The 20630-nt window shown below is 36.1% G+C and overlaps 1 protein-coding gene and 1 long non-coding RNA gene across 4 annotated transcripts; both read left to right on the top strand.

Annotated features, from left to right (window-relative positions):
• Nucleotides 1-11740: 11740 nt before the first annotated feature.
• Nucleotides 11741-13705, top strand: LOC115967960. The gene is made up of 3 exons (XR_004086603.1): nt 11741-12673; nt 12763-13512; nt 13609-13705. It is a non-coding gene; the product is annotated as an uncharacterized LOC115967960 (long non-coding RNA).
• Nucleotides 13706-13727: 22 nt separating this feature from the next.
• LOC115967956 (RNA-binding protein 39-like) lies at nt 13728-19345 on the top strand. Of its 3 annotated transcripts, XM_031087134.1 has the most exons (11): nt 13728-13970; nt 14059-14115; nt 15414-15648; nt 16474-16557; nt 16854-16928; nt 17339-17422; nt 17920-17984; nt 18062-18296; nt 18381-18469; nt 18675-18789; nt 18883-19345. In XM_031087134.1, exons 2-11 carry the CDS (start codon nt 14075-14077, stop codon nt 18922-18924), a joined length of 1065 nt encoding a protein of 354 aa, XP_030942994.1. In that variant the 5' UTR covers nt 13728-13970; nt 14059-14074; the 3' UTR covers nt 18925-19345. The 3 variants fall into 3 exon arrangements, with proteins under 3 accessions (XP_030942994.1, XP_030942995.1, XP_030942996.1); XM_031087135.1 differs by lacking the exons at nt 13728-13970; nt 14059-14115 and adding an exon at nt 14669-14732; XM_031087136.1 differs by lacking the exons at nt 13728-13970; nt 14059-14115 and adding an exon at nt 14926-15006.
• Nucleotides 19346-20630: the final 1285 nt, after the last annotated feature.

Genomic DNA, 20630 nt, shown 5'->3' with positions numbered 1-20630 from the left:
ACAATAAAACCAAATACACTGACCTCTTTGGAACTATTTATGCCCAAGTTGAAGACCACTGAGAATAGAATAGAAAGCTCCCAAGTTTGCAAAATACTCAGCGCCTCCCACTTATAGAGCCATAACCAATTGCCAATTAACGTTGTATTTCTTTGCTCCAAGAATCAAATTGGTCAAACAATATTGTTGAAGTGACAAATTTATAGCAGAAAAACAAACAACAAGATACCCACAAAGGGCAGTGAAAAACCTATAAACTAGAGACAGGAGACCCATAAGGGGGCAGAAAATGGTCGATGACGGAGCAAAAAACTCATGAGGCAGCCAACTAAGGCTCGAGTGTACAATAGCAAACAATACTTTAGGGACATACAAAACTTTCCCTTCTCCTAGTAACTATACATATGATGTTTGGGGAAATTTGACATTTAACATTATTTTTTAAACAATTGAGTTAGTTGTCAAGTTTGCAAAACAATTTTGCAAATTAGCATCTTGAGGCTATGAAACTCGAGTTCAGTGAAGGAACTTGAGTCTCTAAGCCTCGAGACTCGAGTTCCAAATGGTGGCAATCTAACGTGGAAGAAGAAAAAATTCACGTGGAACTCAAGTCTCTAAGACTTGAGTTCCTGCCGTCCTGCCGTTGGATATGGGTTTCTTTTTCTTCTCGAGTTCCAAGTGGTGGCAATCTGATGTGGAAGAAAAAATTTGCATAGAACTCAAGCCTCTAAGACTTGAATTCTTGCCGTCCTGCCATTGGATATTGCTTCTTTCTCTATATGCTCTATGGAACTCGAGACTTGAGTTCCACGTGGATTATTTATCCAATCAGCTTGGAACTCGAGTCTCTAAGACTCGAGTTTCTTCACTGAATTCAAGTCTTTAAGGCTCGAGATGCTAGTTTACTAAAATGTTTCAAAAACATGCCAACTAACGAAATAGTTGCTAAAATCATGTTAAATGACCAATTTCCCCCTAATGTTTGAGATAGGTTGTGCTAAATGTCAATAGTTAGAGCGCATCCACTGTTTTATGCCAAATGCTATTTTAACACACCAAAATCTAATTTATCTATTTTCACACATCATTTTTCAATACATCAGATCTTCTATTTTAAGATTCAACACATTAAAATAATATATCATATACATTAAAAATTATTTATTTTGTTTTCTCTCTCATTGTCTCTCTTCTCCCTGCATTTGAACTAAGGATGACAATGGGGAGAGGTGGGGTTGAAGGATGGGATCTTCACCATCGCCCCACCCTGTATGATGGTAAAAACTTCGTTGCCCTATACTTTATATTAATTTTTTTAATAAAACCTATTTCATTAATATAAATATACTTGAAATTACAACTAAATGAATATCATCAAGTTAAACTAATTTTTAGCGAGAGCTGAATAATACTATCCAAGTGTTTTAACAAGACAATATCACAACAAAAAGAAAAATCTTAATATCCATGCATTTAAATATAGGTAGTATTGATTTGTTAGTTTTAATAATAGAGATTTAGGGTATGAAAATTTACAATTATAGCTATTATCACAGCGGGGCTAAAATATCTAAATTCATCCTTGCCCCGTCTCGTTGTGGGGGATTAAATCTCGCCCCATCCCTATTCTACCACCTATGTGGGGTGAAGGAGGGAGGAGCAGGTCAAAATTGTCGTCCCAAGTCTGAATCAATAAACCCCACAAAAAAAATTTTAACAACCAAAATCCGCCCGTAATTGCTGGCCTTCATGACCACAACTTAAATCCAACCAAATTTGCAAAAAATTACCCCTAAAATCAATCAAAATCACACCCAAAAATAAAAAGGAAACCAAAAATCACCAAAACCCAAAATCTTCCAAAAAAACCACTACTTGACCGCCACCACCTCCTCCTTAACCACAACCACAGGCGGAGTCAAGGTAATAGTACTAAAATGAAATAAAAAATAGAAAATCAGAAGAACTTCATCGTGGCCTCCCTAATATTTTTAACAAAAAATATATACAACAATTCCAATCCGAAAAACTGAAGTAACTATGGGTCTAGGTCTAGAATAGAGTACTGTAGCTGTAGGTCCTTAGCATGGCTTAGTAGTTTTGTACTTAAATTAAATTTATTATAATTTGATAATAGTAATTTTGTTAGTTGTTTGTTTAATTGGTATTAGGGGCTTTTCAGCAGCCAAAAAAAAAAAAAAAAAGGTATTAGGGGCTTGGATAATTAAATTAAATGATCTTTATAAAGTTGTTTATTCTCTCAATTTTGAGGTTATAAAATTTAATATTCAAGATTTCACATTTTGTAATAACCTTTTTTTTTTCCTTTTTTTTTGAGAATGTATTTTATATATATAAAATAATAAGTGAAGCAGAGAGAAACTCAAAATGTAATTTCAAATTAGATTTCTAATTTTATGCCACGTGTCCAGATTACAATTTCAAATTATAACTCTAATTGTGTGACGTGTCTTTCCTCAATCTGTCTAAAATTATCTAAAATTAAGTGGGATCAGATTACGCTGTGCTCTTTTTATTTTTTTTGGGTGAATAAAACATTGCTCTTTACACCCGTGTATTTTCAGGTTCACCTCCCCTTCTACAATAATCAGTACGCAAAATCCTTCGTCTCCTTCAATATACAGCTCCCCTCTTCTTCAATTAATGCTATGGAATTTCAAAAGAATATCTCGGTATCAATGATGCATGTATTTTTGTATCTTATATAGGGCAGAGGTTCTCCATCTATTCCGATTGTCCTTTTCTTCACAATTTTAAACATCCTGCTCTGCAAAACGAAAGGTTTGATTACTCCTATTCCTTCGTTTTTGTGAATAACCAAATGAAAACACCCAAAAAAAGAAAAAAAGAAAAAAACTAAATATCAGAGAGATGTACATAAATTTAAAGGGAAAAAATCATATTCCCAGATAGAGAAAAAGATAGATGAAAAAGGAAGAAAGTTTACCTGAGTCTTGAGACTAAGAAACTGATCCGTCAACATGAGAAGCCTTAACCCATGGTGGACAGTGAGGCGAAGCCGTGAGTGTGTTGATGAGGCGACGGCAGCAACAGCTGGGGTTTGGATTGTGGAGGGTATGGAGTGAAGTCAGTGAAGGGTTGAGACCTGAGACTAGAGAGACTTGAGATTGGGAGTAGAGAGGTGAGAAGTGAGAACAGATCTGAGATGGGATGGAAGCTTCTGTCTTCTGCTTGCGTTTGCTGATTTGATTTTTGATTTTTTAAAGAAGACTCTAGAGACGTGTAGTAGGTGTGGGTGCAAGATAAAAATAAAAAAATAAAAAATATAGTACGGTAAAATTCAATTAGTCTTCGTCCAGTTATACCGTTTGACTCTCCTCAATCAAAGTCTATAAGTGAACAGTAATTAATAATTATATATATATATATATATATATATATATATAAAATAAACAACAAGGATTAACTTTATAACAACTGGACAGAGTGAATCAGGTAGAATTTCTTTTTTTTTTTTTTTTTTTTCTTTTTTCTTTTGCACGCGTTTCATGCCAATTTTTTTACTGTTTATCTACTGTTGCGACTACTGTTTATGAGTAGTAACTGAAATATTTGACTGATAAAGGGTCTTTAAATAGATTATTGTCTTAACAAAGGTCATCTATGTTTTTACAATTCATGTCTTTATTTTGTGTGATTTTTTCCCTTCAGAATGTCATAAAATTAGGAAACTCTGTTGCGAACGAACTGAGGCTTTTTAACCCTTTTTGGAAAATCCCAAAGGCCATAAAGTGTGCTTCTATTTCTTTCTTTCATATTTTTCCCATAAACCCTTTCAATTAGCCACTACATTTTCGTATTTTAGTGCTTCGTGTTCTCTGACTTTTGGTCATATTTTGGTTAAGCCATGTACTTCATTTCGGTAATTGCTATTATAGCTGTCCAAATTTTGTAAAACAGAGACAATTTCCTAAAATGTTCCCTTTAAATTGTATATGATTAATTGATTATCATGTTCTCCATTGATTATTTTTTTCCAAATTTACTATATACAAAATGTAAGAAATTGAAATAGCCATTGTTTGATTTAAAATTTGAAGTGACAACCTTTGTGCAATTGCACCACTCCAATGATTTGATCTAATAGCCTACATATTACTATTTTAAATTTTCAAAGTAATTTTGATTGTATATTATAAATATTTCTCCACATAAGAAAAAACCTTTAAACATAAATAAACTTTATAATTGATGCAAAATGACCTCTCATCTTGTTTGCACCAATTTAGTTTGACATTAATTATAAGTGATTTTAGTGCCCTGAAAGAACATAAAAACAACATTTTTTTAGTTAGAGTTAATTTGTGAAATTAAGATTTTTTTAGTCATTTTTTATACATAAGAATTTTATTGCCTTCTTAAAAATATTTCCTAGCACCGCCACTTACCGCAACCCGATTCCACCATGACCACCACCCAACTGCAGGCTGATAGCAAAAATCCAGCAAACCACAAGCTACAACACAATTTATATATTTACTTTGATATCATGAATTCTTTGTTTTCTCAGGCATTAGTACCTTACTAGATATATCACAGAGGGGCAGATATGTATTGACAGGCAGTTTGCACAAGTGACAGGTAAAATTTTAAATGAATTCATTTAGCATAGTAGTTCAATGTGGGTAATAAATTTCAGGTGGATGTGGGTTCCTTGTTATAATAACTCAAACAACTGTCTCACTCTCTCAGGTCTCACCTTCTCAATCTCTCTGCCACTGCACCAGCCACAGTCAGGTAATGTCTCTCTCTCTCTCTCAAAGCCCTGCCTATGTAACGGTAGGGACTCAACTTTGCTCTCTGGGTTGTTGATGGTGGTAGGGACTCAACGGCAGAGGGGTGTTTTTTTTTTTTTTTTTTTTGTAAAGATTTCAATCTTTACTTCTTTAATTGTTTCAAAATTTAAGTGTTTTGGTGGAGAAAATTTAGCTACCCAAGCCCATGGCATATGCTTCTTTAGTTTGTAAAAGTTTTGTTTCTTTTGGTGTCAAAGGTGGATCAATTTTTGTTGGCTTTTGGGAATGATTCGACCAATGGCTCCCATTAATTTACAGTTTTACCTTGTTGCACTTGTATCTGTAAACTTGGAGCTCTGGCTTTAAGTTTCCTCTCATCTATTTTTCGATCTTGTTTGAATATAGAGTTGCCAATCAGCTTTAGCTTAAGTGGCACTTCCTCTTTCCACATTAATGGAATGGAGGGTGAGAAATAAAGTTTTGAATCTAGAGTTTTCTATCAGTTGAAATGACTTAATTTTTTTTTTTTTTTTTGATAAGTAATGGAAAATATATATTAAAGAAGAACACAACCCCGTACATAGGAAATGTACTAGATAGGCAAAAACATCAAGAAACCAAATTACAATGATCAAACAAAATAAGAAGAGAAAAACAAGAAAAAGATGGTATAACTAAACACCATTCAAGAAGAGTAAAAAGGAAAAAAGACTTAAACTCAAGAATGGACCATTCGCGACCCTCAAAGCTTCTAGCATTCCATTCCCCCCAAATACACTACATCAAACAATGTGGCACCATCCTCCATATAACTATATTACGATGATGCTTGAAGTTACATGACCAACAATCCAACAAGTCCACTACCCTTTGCGGCATCACCCAACAAATACCAAACAAGCAAAAGACCATACTCCACATCTCATTAGCCAAAGGACAGTGAAGGAGGAGATGATCTGTAGATTCCCCACACCTTTTGCACATAAAGCACCACTCAAGGACAACAAAATGCCTTTTCCGAAAGTTATCAATAGTTAGAATCTTGCCTAAAGCCGCAGTCCAAGAGAAAAAAGCTACCCAAGGGGGAACCTTTGATTGCTACATCATTTTCCACGGGAAAGAAGTGGCGGTAGAGGGGGATAGGGAGTGATAATACCTGCTCACCGCGAAACCCCGACTGTTGGCCGGCTTCCAACAAAGTTTATCAGAACCAACACCTCGCACCTTAGTGGAATAGATCAAAACCATACACGAATCCAAAGATTGTGTGCACTAGTTAGAACTAGTGCAGTTAGCTAGAAGTTTCATATGGAATTAGAAACTTTTGTTTTTGTGTTAGGATAAAGGGAACAGGACCTTCATGATAGATTATTTCAACGAATTAATGCACTTCAGTCCCATTCTTTTTATTTCTTTGGACCATGAACATTTTCTTCGAAAACATTAATTGATGTCACAAACGTTTTCTTCAACCCTAGTAAGAGAACCTATCATGAGGAGATGATACAGTGGGATTTCTACAATTGATGTCATGAATTACATTCCTGGGTTTACAATTGGTTATTGACTGAAAACAGTACATAACGGTTCTCTCATTTATTTTGATCTGAAATGATTCTCCACTTTTCTCTTATCTAAATTAGTTTATTTCCCAGTAGTGGAAGAATCTAGCATTCCTGTTTGGTTTGTGCCTGTATCAGTTGTAAAGTCCATTTAGTTGCCAAATACATGAGTGCTATGCCTTTTGGGTGTATGTATGTACATTCAAAATCCATTCATCTTAGGTTGAAAGCTAAGCTTGGGGATTTTTGAGAAAGTGGTCTGACGCAGGACAACCAGAACAAAATTGAAAGAACGGAAAAATAAAAGATATGACCTAGGAGTCAGCACCTAGGCCTTGCTTGGAGTCAGCACCAAGCGGGGAAACCACTAGGAGTCAGCACCTAGGGTAGACCTGGAGTCAGCACCAGACCAAAGAAAGACCAAACGGCCATTGTTTTCATTCATCAAAATATCAACTATCTCCTCAAGGAGTACAATATGTTGCTTATAAAGGATTACTAAACCCTAGTTCTAATTGGCTAGGAAACCCTAATTGCCTTATTACAAAAATACCCTTGTTGGCTAGGAAACCCTAATTGCCTTATTACAAAAATACCCTTGTTGGCTAGGAAACCCTAATTGCCTTATTACAAAAATACCCTTGCTTCTAAATTAAAATACTAATAACCCAATAAACTAATAAAACCTAAAACATAAAAATACAATTGACTAGCAAACATAAATAATACTAAATAATAATTTTCTTGCGTCTCCTGCATCATTCTCCTCTGGTTGGAGAAAACTCGACCTCGAGTTTTAAAGCATTGAAGGATTAGGATGCTGATAAATAACACTTGCTTCAAGTCTGAAATCACCTTAGGGAGCACAGGGAAAACAAAAACCTTGAATTCCACCACATCAAACTCATTTGGAATAACAAAATCAATGTGTGGAATCAGTATAATCTCTTCTTGAACCTTATGAACCATAGGAAGCAATGTTGTTTTAACCTCTTCGACTTCACCAAGATGTAGATCTTCAAGGACTGTGGAGGGTTGATTAGAAGCACATTCAACAACTCCAACTTTCACATCATGTTCACCTTCTAACACAATACTCTCTTTAGGCACCATCTTTTCACCTTGCTGTTCTTCAATAGATTCATTTCCTTGCATGCTTGTTAAAGCAACACTTGTCAAGGCATGTACGTCTATGTCAACATTAGGCTTTGGTGTTGCTGGAGGATTCTCCACGACCAAGATATCACCATCAATGTTGTCTTCTATGGGGGCAGCAATAAGTTCATTGTGATCAATTATCCTTGGCTTCCCAATTGAATCAAGTTGAGTCTTCATTTGCTTCATTTGAGTAATCCTGTCTTGAATCTCTTTCATGGGCTTTACAGTTAATTCCGTTGCTTTCCTGGTAGATAATTCCTTGGTAGATTGTTCAAAAGTGCACTGAGGACATGATATGGGATGAGGATGAGGATTCATTGCATTTGCTTCAACTTGAAAAGTACCACATTGAAATTGGGGTAGATACTTAGCTTGATAGTATGGTGACAAATACTCATCACAAAGCTTTTCTTTCATATCTTCCCACACAGTAATGGCAGGTTCATAATCCATATAGCGGAAACGTTCAAGATTCTCCCAAAACCTCTGTGCTTTACCTACTAACTTCGACTTGGCATACCTAACCTTTATGTTATCTGCAAAATTTGCTTGCTCAAAGAATCGCTCCATCCCATTCATCCAGTTGACAAAATCTCGTGGATAAGTTTCATAACCATCAAAATAAGGTGCTTCTAATATTTCCATGATTCTCTAAAATAGTGCTTCAACAAATAGCTACTGTGATTTTCTCCTTGATAGTGGCCAACTTACTGTACTATAGTCACGGGCTGGCAGCAACTGTGGATAACAGCTTTGGGGCCTATACGTGCAATGGGCTGGCAGCAACAAGACTTCTTCTTCTTCTTCTTCTTCTTTTTTTCTTTTTTTTGCAAAATAATAAAATACAGTACATGGACTTAAAATTGAAGAAGCTACAAACACGGACTTTAAAAGAAAGTCAAACGAAAGACTCTAAATTGAAAGACACGGACTCAAAGTACAGACTTATGAAAAAGAAACCACAGAAACTAATGAAAGAGAGTGGAATCTCTAAATTGAAAGAATGTTGCTCGGCGATGGGCTTGCGGGGCTAGGGGTTGACAACTGTGGTGGCGCGACGACAGGGAAGGCAGCGGCGGCACGAGACATGACGGTGGTCGACGTGATAATGGGTTCGGCGGCTGGTGGCTGTTGGGTTTTGGGGCGGTGGGTGTTGATCTTGTGGGTTTCGGCGGCTGGTGGTTGATGGGTTTTGAGGCGGTGGGTGTTGATCTTGTGGTTTTTTTTTTTTTTTTTTTTTTTTGGGTGATATTTTCTGGTTCTTTCCTACGGTGATGTTTCAACAGATCGGTGTTTGCTCTGATACCAAAAATTGACGCAGGACAACCAGAACAAAATTGAAAGAACGGAAAAATAAAAGATATGACCTAGGAGTCAGCACCTAGGCCTTGCTTGGAGTCAGCACCAAGCGGGGAAACCACTAGGAGTCAGCACCTAGGGTAGACCTGGAGTCAGCACCAGATCAAAGAAAGACCAAACGGCCATTGTTTTCATTCATCAAAATATCAACTATCTCCTCAAGGAGTACAATATGTTGCTTATAAAGGATTACTAAACCCTAGTTCTAATTGGCTAGGAAACCCTAATTGCCTTATTACAAAAATACCCTTGTTGGCCAGGAAACCCTAATTGCCTTATTACAAAAATACCCTTGCTTCTAAATTAAAATACTAATAACCCAATAAACTAATAAAACCTAAAACATAAAAATACAATTGACTAGCAAACATAAATAATACTAAATAATAATTTTCTTGCGTCTCCTGCATCATGGTCATTTCCATGTTTCAAGTTCTGCTCTGCCACCTCATTTTGTGTGGCACATTGTCAGGACATATTTTAGCAGAACTTTTAGGATATGGATTAATATATGCTGCCACTACTCTTTTTACTCAAACATAAAAAAACACATTGTCTTCTTTATTAGTGAGTTTAACACACTACTAATGGGTCTTGAACCCACTACCTCACCATCCACATTACCATTACAAGGTAAGGAGAGGGCATTTGAGACAGACCTTATTGGCCAAACCGATAAGAAGACATGCTACTCATGATCTTACACTTTATTCACATTTTTTAAGCCTCCAACTGATATGGATGTATTCTGCAGGTAAGTCTGGCTCTACCTAATGAAGATGAACTTATTGCCTTGGGAATTGCTTTGTCTTGTGCAAATGGGTTTCCTCCGATTGAGAGGGAAAATAAAAATTCGACACAATCATTATTACAAAAACTAAAACCAGCAACTGGCTTTTGCTAGAAAAGGGTATCAGAATAGTTGTTTTGACCCTTGGTTCAGCTTCAGATGGAGTGTTCTTATGCACTAAAGGGGGATCTAGCTTCATGAGAATTGGATTGGAGAGAATCAAACCGTGTGGCCCTTGTGGGCAATTTTATAAGCTTGTGGGCAATTTTATAAGATTGTGACATCAAGCTCTCATCCACATTGGTTTGGTACTACAGATTTGGAAAGAGATTCTCATCTTTTTGTTGTGCATTTCCCCAGCATCAGTTGTGACCGTGAGGCTCACAGGGGCTGGTGATTGCTTGGTTGGTGGGAAGCTTGCTTCTATTTGTGCACGTTTAAATTTTATGCAGAGTGTGGCATTTGGAATTGCAGCAGCCAGAGCTGCTGTCGAGGCACAGATGTGCCTACTACATTTAGTTTGGCCACAATTATAGGAATGTGTTCACATATTGCATTTACAATAATCTCTCTTAATGATGTTTGAATGTTTGTTTTGTATGAGGTCGACAATGAAATTGGATTCTACTTTGCAGGTTATTGGTATCCTTACTGAAACATATTTAGCCTTGTTGATGAACTGGGTATCAAGCCCTTCACGAACTGGACAAAATCTGCACAGAATTCCTGGGAGGGGTTATCACCAGCATTCTTTTATCTTCTTGTTTGATGGATATTTGATATGCAGATTTTTTCCCAAAGTTCCAATTCTATTGATTTGTTAATCTCAGTTTGCAGTTAAGATGTTTTCTCTATGAGCCTTTTTGGTAGTAGAATGGTGAAGAAATCTCATAATATATTATTGCTTATCAAGAATCACATTGAGTTCAAGGACAATGGCTTTTAAATTGTTTTCACAAAACCAAAGCCATCCTTCGGGTTGAATTTCATTACTTGTTATTTTCTTTCCATTTCAAGTGTTGTTAGACTTATTTCAAGCTATATGCAAACTATGCTATTGAGAAAGATGTCCAGGCAATGAAAGCTATGGTTGGAGAAGATGCACTTTCCTGTGAGGATTTGGTCTCTTAACTCTTCCCTTTCTCATAAAGATCGTTTTGTTTCATTAATGAGTAAAACTATGTCATTATAAGGAACAAAAGGAACTAATGAGACTTTTTTTTGGTCTTTATAAAACAGCTGTATTTGGAATTCATGGATAAATTAGAGAGGAAATTTGTGATCCAAGGAGCTTACAACACCCGCAATATCACCTAGTCGCAAGATTTGTCATGGACACTCCTTTGTATTTTCCCGCGTGAGCTTCTTAACTTAACTAAATTACATTATATCATCCCCATTAAGGTACAGACATCCCTAGGAGCTTCTTTGGGAAAACATCATCAAAGACAATGTGTGTGAAACTGGTGATGCACTCCACCCCAATGATCCCATGACCCCGGATATTGGCCAAGGTGGTTGATCAGTTTTATAGCCGTGATGCAAACAACTGATAGATGGAGGAAGCTTAGCTCATATCTCCTTTACGGTATTTTGATTTGTTAGGTTGATTAGTGCCAAGAGCCTTGTAGCTCAATTAGCAACTCTTGGTGTTTCCAACAAAGACATTTAGGTTTCAAATTCCCCACCCCCAACTATCGTTGTATCAAAAATTTGTTAGGTTGATTAGTTCTTTTTATTTAGGATTTGCTTCCATGTTTGTTTTTGCACCATCCTCTCATCATTCTTGTTTTTTTTGGTGATATATCTGTAGGTTCCCCATCCACTCTCTTATCTGTTGTCTTTCCCAACACATTTCCTTGTCTTGCTAGAGTTTACATTGCTTTTTTAGCCATTTAATATTTTAGTTGATTTTAGTTTGATTGCAAGTTCATGCTGGTAATCATCATTAATTTTTGGGGTAAATGCAATGTTTTCATGTGTCATGTAGGAGAAGAGAAATGCTGGGACTTGTTAATCGAATTCTTCTTACCCCATTTTCTTTTTTTTTTTTTTTTTTTTTTTTTTTTTTTTTTGGGGGGGGTGGGGTGGGGGGTTGTGTTGTTGGCATGTATGCTTGTGTTCACATGACATTGTTTTTCTATGCAGCATGTTAATTTGAGAATTGGGGCAAAGTTGGTTGGTTGGTTGGTACTATTCGATCTATTTTATGAGAATATTTTGAGTGGTTAAGAGGCAACCTAGTCCACAGTCTCGAGTCATAATTTGGGTTTATATTAATGGAAAATCAATGCAAACATATTTTTAGTAGGGTGAGGCCTGGTCTACTTCTTATCTCTTGCAATGTGCCTTTTCTATTCCTTAGTTACTTTGATACGTGGAAGTTAGTATGAGATACTTGTTTAAGACATATGTAGGACACTCTGGGGGTGTTTTGAATTTAACTTGACATAAAAAAGTGTAAGCATTTAATGCTGTGGATGGAAGCCTCTGCAGCTACTTGCATATTTGTAAGCTCGGTTGGGAAACAGTTTGTCCTCTTACTTTGAAGTCCAGGTGCCCAAATTTTTATTTTTTCACCTATTATTTAGCATTAATTCTATGTCCAGCAAAGTAGACAGATGTTTTGTGTTTGATGTGAAACCACATCCAACTTGACAACTACTTTCTTTTGTTTTTTTGTTTTTTTTTTTTCCTTTAAAGGGGGGTGGGGGGTTGGTTCATTCTTTTCTCCAAGTATAATTCTCGCTAGTATAACGGGGTTTATACAATTATGTAATTAAATTTTCTGACTGGTAGCACTTAAGTTTAATATAGTTACATATGCTATTTAATAGTATTAAAAATTCTGCATATTGAACATTAGATTCTGGGAACTCGCAGATATGGTAGAGCAATCTTCAGATGGTCTTTCTGGCAATTGGGCCAGGCACAGGAACAGGTCATGGGTTTTTAATGTTTCTCTTGAAGTTTCTGGAATCTCTTTAAAAGCTTGCATTGCAAGATTGGGGGTTTTGATGTTAGAGGTTTTGACCATGGTGGTGATGTCATGTTATGATTTTTGTTATCCTCCACCTTTAAACTCAGTAGCTTAATTGTATTTATTCTGTTGCAGAAATGCTGGTGAGGGAGTGATGAGCTTTGCTTATGAGAAGCACTTCATCTTCTGATGCCTGTGGGGAATAGAATGTTATTTGGGCTATAAGCCATTGCCATTATTCTTTTGCATATATTATATATTAATTTATTTTTGATATGTTTGATTTCATGTCTTGAAGTTTTAGGTTTTAGATGACCTGTAGTTTCCTTATTTATGTATTTTTCAAAGGCTTGTTCACTGTTAGCAATGCTTTGATTGAATATAAGTGTAACTATGGAATTGATTGCCATTCTCGGTAGTCATTGCTTCTGAAGAGACTTTTTTGGATATCTTGCACAATTTTCTTTGCCCATTCATACTCTCCTTACAAGTACTTACATTTTCTGACAAGAAACTTTATACAATTTGTGAATGGTGTCTTATTTATCTAGCTTTCCCAATGATGAGACCCTACAACCCAAGCTTTCTCTATAATCATTACCAAGAACTGATTGGATCGTGCATTTCCTTTTTTTTGTCTTACCTGGGTATAATGTGATCATGTCAAAAGTATGGGTTTACAAACGAATATAGGACTGTAGACCTAATCTTTAAGGTCTCAATTTTGTTCTATCTGTTGTGTGGAAATATAAGCTTTTAACGGGTTCCAAGTTAATGCAATTAGGTCCTTGGGTACTGCCATCAATACAACATGATGCTGTTTCCGTTTATGATTATATTGGTCCCAATGTTTTCATTACCTTTAACTGCCACGTCTTTCTCCAGGTTGGTCCTTATCAAATCTTAAGATGAAGCAATCTTTAAATTTCTGAATCTGCCTGCATTGGTAATTTCATGTTAACTTTGTTTAGTTCCCTGCAGGACTATATACTTGGGTTTGGCCTTTTTACACATAGTGGAGAATAATTTGCTGCCATTTTGGGATTGTTCTTTTCTTCCTTTTCGTTTGCAATCCAAGGCAATTTTGCCCCATTAAATACATATACATATTTTTTGCAAGGAGTAAAACAATGTCTATGCTACTCTTCACTTTAAGAGTGTTCTGGCTCAGCCTGTTTTTTCCATAAGAATTATTCATTGACAAACTTATCAGTTGGTGAATTTTTTGGGTCTATATTTCACATTTTTTCATTCCTTGCAGATGATATAAAGAGAAAAAGGAGGAAGTGGCTGAACCAGAGGCTGACCCTGAACGGGATCAGAGGACTGTATTTGCTTACCAGGTAATCAAATGCATTTGGCATATGTATTATTTTTGTTAATTTTGACAACTTGAGGTCTGACTTATTATCTTGGCTTACTATTTTGAAGATTTGTTTGAAGGCAAATGAAAGAGATGTGTATGAGTTCTTCTCAAAGGCTGGCAAGGTTGGTATTGCCATTTTTATTTTTTTGGTTCGTAGTTTATATAATTATATTTAGCTATCCCTAAAAGATGGTGTTGGATGGCAAGATCATAGGTTCAAAAGTCAAAATCCTCCGGGTGCATGTGTAACTTAATGAATAGAAAAAACAACTATTATAGAGTAGGTAAGGGAGGAGTTGTAGGGTTCTCACTAGCAGTTTGTGCATCTGTGGAGCTAACATATTCTGCCTCTTCAAGAAGATAGGCCTGAAGCCCTTTACCCTGTTTTATGATATTGCCATCCTAATTCTCAAATTTGACATTTGCCTTGGTTGAATGCACACAAACAAAATCTGGAGTAAGTGACCCCCACTTGTTTAGGCAATGATCCGTTGTAAAATGAGGCAGAAAGTGTTCAGTTTCAACTCTGTATTTAATTCTATCCGTTGCTCACGTCCTCCCTTGAGTGTTGAGGAATGTTGCTCTATGAGTTGATTTTTCTTTTTTTCTCACACTCCAATGTAAATTGTTATCTTGTTTCTTTGTCTCTCATCTTTCTAATATCTGGAGAGCACAATTTTCACGTTCGAGACGTACGCCTTATAATGGACCACAATTCAAGACCATCCAAGGGAGTTGGGTGTGTTTTATTTTCCCTGAATACATCTTAGTTGAAATTGTTTTGCAGTTCACATACATACATACGTAGATACATACATAAACATAACCAATAAATGTTAAATTTCTGGAAATTTTATATTGTATTAAATCCTAAAATTGCTGCTACATTTTTGTTTTTCAGTTCAATAAATGAAGCTATTTCATTAAAGAAAGTAAACCTTCTACTACCGTAGATATGGGATTTGCAAAAAACTACAATAGATATGGGATTTGCAGAAATTTGCGCCACATAGGTTTGGAGATCCATCTGTATTGTAAACAGAAAAAAAAAAATAGTCTATGAAAATAAATAGAATGTTCTGTTTGCCATAGCTAGGATAAAACATGAGTGGCACCAGTCCAAAATCTGGCAGAATGAATGTTGTCATATTATGTTCACCTTTGATTTATATCATTTAGGGGAAAAGTTCTGATTAGAACTTGGGAAAAGTGATCTGCAAGGACCCTAGTTTCTTGCAGTAGAATATTTTAGATATTAGATATATTGTGATACAACATTAATCTTTTTCCTGGGGTGATTGGTTTGAAGGGAAGTGAATAATTTTTAAGATGGTACTCATTAAATTTAGTACTGTGTCTGGTGCTTGTATTATTATATGTGCAATTCTTATGATTATACTAAAATTGTTTCTGTTGGCAGTTATATTGAGTTCTATGATGCAATGTCAGTCCCTATGGCAATAGCACTCTCTGGTCTTCCTCTTCTTGGTCAACCAGTTATGGTAAAACCATCAGAAGCAGAAAAGAGTCTGGTCCAGTCAACTACAGCAGTGGCTGGTGTATCAGGTGGGCTTATAGGCCCCTATTCAGGAGGGGCCAGAAGGCTGTATGTTGGGAATCTGCATTACAACATAACTGAAGCTGATCTTCGTCAGGTAAGCATAATTTGTTTGCAGTCATTCCATAGGATTATTATAATGTGAAAGTTATTAGAGTTGATTGATTGGACTAACCTTAAGGCAGGTTGCAATGTGGTAAACCTGTGTGGGATATTTCAACCTGTTACAATCATATGCTTTTGTTGTTGTTTTTACATTTTTTTTTTGATAAATTCTTAATTTATAGTTGAGTGTGAGAGGATTTTTCAGCTATAAAGATTCCCTTTAGTCTTCTCACTGGTTTTCTCGATTTATTTTTCTTATGTTATGGTTATCATGCCTTGTCATTGAGACAGAACAACCTAGCTCTGACACCAAATTTGATGCATAACGAACACTGAAAAAAAAAATCGCAATAAAATTAAAAGAAACAAAGAAGAAAATGTAAAAAACTAGGAGTTGGCACCTAGTGTTGGTTGGAGTCAGCACCAAACCATTGGAAATGTTCCAAAAGAAATTTTACTAAGCAAGCCAATTGTCAATAACGCTGAACTCAAGGTGTCCTTCAATTAAACTAACCAACTTAACACAAGGAAATTATTCTGACTAATAAAAATAATTCTACTAATCTAGAAAGAAAATGAAATAAATACCTAAAGTAAGTTGGAAAGTAAATAACCAAATTACAATATAAGTAATTAAAATTGTATCCCTAAATTAAATAGGATTTTTTAATCAGTTGGGCTGACACAGGCTTTCAACATCTAGCCATGTATCTGGGACCTGCATCTAGTGTCTGTATGAGATTGTTACTTCTTTTGGATTCTTGATATGTTTATTCTTTTCTAAATTCTGTTGATCCATTGCTTTTATTTTGAACAGGTTTTTGAAGCATTTGGTCAAGTAGAGCTGGTGCAGTTGCCTGTTGATGAAACTGGACATTGCAAAGGATATGGCTTTGTCCAGGTGTGTACTATTTGTGAAACATTTGTGAAATTGCTTGAAAATGCAGCACTTAAAATTTCTATGCAACACAGTTTTGCATGCTTAACTACATGAGAAGCTTTGAATGATATAATTAGTCCTTTACTCTTATAGATTGATAATTGGCTTCAACTTCACATACAGCTTTTATCTAAATCACTTGGTATAATATCTTAATATGGTGTTCTTGGCTCTACTGATGTTCCAGATGGCATATTATATGCACACCAAGGTTCCTCCTGATTTAGTAGGCTAATTGAATAAGTTGTTTATTGCAGTTTGCACGTCTTGAAGATGCTAGAAATGCACTGAGTCTGAATCAACAGTTGGAGATTGCGGGTCGGCTTATAAAGGTATGCCATTCAATCTTTCAATGCACTGAGTCTGAAACAACATTGTACAAATCTCATTGTTTTATTACCAGCTTCTTGTCATTTCACATATTTTATGCTGTTACGTTCTGTAGCATCGTATTAGTTAATACAACAGTTTCAAAGAGTTTTACTTGGTGATCCAGAGTCCTTTCTAAGATCAATGCTTTCAAATCAAACAATTGAATGCCTGTCTTGCCCTGTTACTGGTCTTTAGTAACTTGGCACTTGCTTCTGTATAAAACTTGATGGCATTCTTCTTCTGTCAGTGCTGCATGAATGAATGGTGTATGCTGTACCAAAAATTCTTATTATAGGCTCTTCTACTTTGAATATGATCTTTTACCTGATTTCTCTCCTCCTTTTCCCCCTTCTTTTCTTTTCCTGTTCAGGTTTCAGCTCTTACTGATCAAGCTGGAATGCAAGATGTTGGAGCAAATTCTGGTGATTTTGATGATGATGAAGGAGGTGGCTTGGTTAGTTATACTTCCATTTTCTCTTTTTTATTTTTATTTTTTATAATATAAAAATAATAAAAATTATTTCTCTTTGTTGAAGTTGGTTGAAAGTCTAAGGCTTGATTGATAATCAATCTTGATAATCAAAGTCTAAGGTATTTGATTGTTCTTACATGTCTAAAGCGTGTATTACCTAAAGCATGTTTTTGGTGTTGCCGTTATGTTACGAAAAATAGGTATCATGACCCCTTATGTTAATCTTAATTGATTCTATGTCAACAATAATTTTGATATCTTAAAAGTTTTAGTTTTTGAGCCCATTTCTCCTTTTCTTTCATTTGCATTTTCAAGTAAGTTTTACATTTTCCTTCTGTAAGTTATCAATTTCTGATCTTTCTCTCTTTCTCTTGAATTTCTGGTGAGTCTGTTATTCACAATTTTTTGTTTGTTTGTTTTTTTATTTCTCTTAAATAAACTATTGGCCAAGCTGACACAATTCTTCTTTTAATTCTCAGTCTCTGAATGCACGATCTCGAGCACTTCTCATGCAGAAGTTGGACCGCAGTGGCTCTGGATCTAGGTTTTTCTCTTCCTAGTTTGTTGTGGTATATTGAAATTGACCTCTTTTTTCTTACATTTTCTTCCTTTCTTTTGAAGCGTTGCTGGTTCCACTGGCACTCCAGTTGTCAATAGCACAGGGCTTACTTTACCAACAGTGCCTATTCTAGGAGCTGCACCTGCAGTATCTCCGATTACTCCCCTTGTTCCTGCTCTTGCTGGACTTGGTGGTTCAGGTCTTCAAGTTCCCATTGCTACTTTGCCAACTGTTGATACAATTGGTGTTCCAAGTGAATGTTTATTATTGAAGGATATGTTTGATCCAAATGATGAGGTTGGTGGGGCATGCTTTTTAAAAGTAATTTTCCTTTCTTGTTCCTGTTGCTGACAGTGTTCAAAATGATATCCCCCTTTGCAGACGGAACCAGATTTTGAGTTGGACATCAAAGAAGATGTTCAAAATGAATGTTTGAAGTTTGGAAAATTGAAACATATATTTGTAGACAAGTAAGCTATTTCTTGCGTGGACCTCCTCTTCCCTCCCCCCCCCCTTTTTTTTTTTCCATTCTTTCAAATTTTCTTGATATATTTAGATAGAATAGAATACAGGAAAAGAATACATGTGACTGAACCTAATTAGTTTGTTGAGGGTCCGTAACTGACCCCAAGATTTTGGGACTCTTTGTTGTTGTTGTATTATATACGATTACAGGAACAGTGCTGGTTTTGTGTACTTGCGATTTGAAAATACACAAGGTGCAGTTGCTGCACAACGTGCTCTCCATGGTAGATGGTTTGCTGGAAAGATGATTACTGCAACTTATATGGTAATTATATTTTCTCACTTCATTTTATTTTGTTTATTTTAATACATAGTCCATAATAGTAAAACTACAAGTAAATTCTACAAATGCATGCAGGTGCCCCAGGCATACGAGGCTAAGTTCCCTGATAGCAGATAGGATTTATGGATTATGGATGTGCAGTGAGAAGATGGCATTTGCATGTCTTTGAGTTTTTTCTTGGGGATTGGGGGGAAGAGAGAGAAGCTTTTGTATGATACTGTCCTTAGGTCTGGCATATGAATTGCCAATAGATAAAAGATTGTAAAAAGAGGTCAGATTTATCATCAAGTTGTTATTGCCATTTGCTATCAAAATATAAGGTGTTAACATTTGTAGGCCAATTACTGCCTTTTTATTGGTTGTCTAAATGGGTTTAGCCTCCTTTGTTGGTTGCCAGCTTCTCTTTGATTATATGAGCTGATGGTATAAAGCTCGGATCATCAGTGAACGTTGGATGTTCACTGCTGGAAAAATGATTACTGCAATTTATGGCTTTTGTATGGACGTTGAGCTGTTATGCTAGACGTGTTCTTTTTTACCTTGCCTGTCATGGATTTAAGATCAGGTTTGCTGCTTATGGGCTTGGAGCCTGGCCTGAAATATTTTTCCTGTGCTATGTGCCTTGCTTGTACTTCTCAGACGAAGATCTTATCCAAGATCATGTTACCATCCGAAAATAAAAAATAAGATTAGCTCCACGGAGGGGGACACATTAAAAACAACAAAATCTGAGGGATAAGATTACTCCACATGCTAGTACCAAAGGGTAAAACAAAAAACGTTGTAATCAATTTATATGGTGAGTAATTGTTGAGGGTGTTAGTGGATTGTGGGCAAAACTCAAGTTGAAGGGTATGTTCTCTACGTGTGACAATAGTTTGGATTTTTCATGAAAAAGAGAAATAATTTGTCTTTTTTATAAGTAAATTGTGGCAAAATAAAATGTTGATTTTAGCATTGCCTAATAATGGTAATGGATTCTCATTCTCAAATCCTCAGCTATTTTCCAATCTTGTTTTAATGACAAATCATTTCTTGAATATTGATTTACAAAAAACTAAAGAAAAATGGAAAAAGAAATAATCTTGAACATTGATTTAAGAAAAAAAAAAAAAATCATGAACATTGATTTCTTTGTTTGCTCAGACATTATGCATCCAACTCCCGATCTTACTGGATATATTACAGAGGGGCAGATATACATTGACAGGCAGTTGAACAACTGACATGTACAGTTTTAAAGGAATGTCATTTAGCATAGTAGTTCAGTGGTGGGTGATGACGTTGAAAATTGTCACCAATAGGTCACACTGTACTCGCGACTCAAAGCGAACCTGTACAACAAGAAAGATCGAAAGAAAACCTTTAGAGAGCACCGGTGTGGTGCCGGCCAAACACTCTCTGAAGGTCAAGTCAGAATTCGTCTCTTCACTCTAGAGCGCTAGAGAGGGTCAATTAATCGTACCTTGATTTGCGAAAGTGTTAGTCCTTTTATAGTGGTAGAGAATTGGCTTTTCTTCTTGACCTCCAGATATTTCCAATGTGGGACTCTAATACAAATTCTCCAAAGTGTGGTGAGCAAGGATTTCCCTTTTTGGATCTTAGGGCTTTTCTAGGCGATAGAGATTTCGGATCATGGGCCCTTACTATGTCTGTCAGCGATGGGCCTTCAAAGCGCGTGGGACCATCTTTACGCAGGCCCAACAGTTCCAATCCGCCAGGCCCATTAAGGTAGGCCCATCAGGCTCTATATTTTATCATCTTCAGTTGCCCCCTTCACCCCAATGGTCCGTCCGCTTTTAGGTCAAAGGATCAATGGGGTG

This window comes from Quercus lobata, chromosome 11 (genome assembly GCF_001633185.2).
Source record: "Quercus lobata isolate SW786 chromosome 11, ValleyOak3.0 Primary Assembly, whole genome shotgun sequence".
Lineage (NCBI taxonomy): Eukaryota > Viridiplantae > Streptophyta > Magnoliopsida > Fagales > Fagaceae > Quercus > Quercus lobata.
The sequence above is the reverse complement of the archived record's forward strand: the minus strand, read 5'-3'. Positions and strand labels throughout refer to the sequence as shown.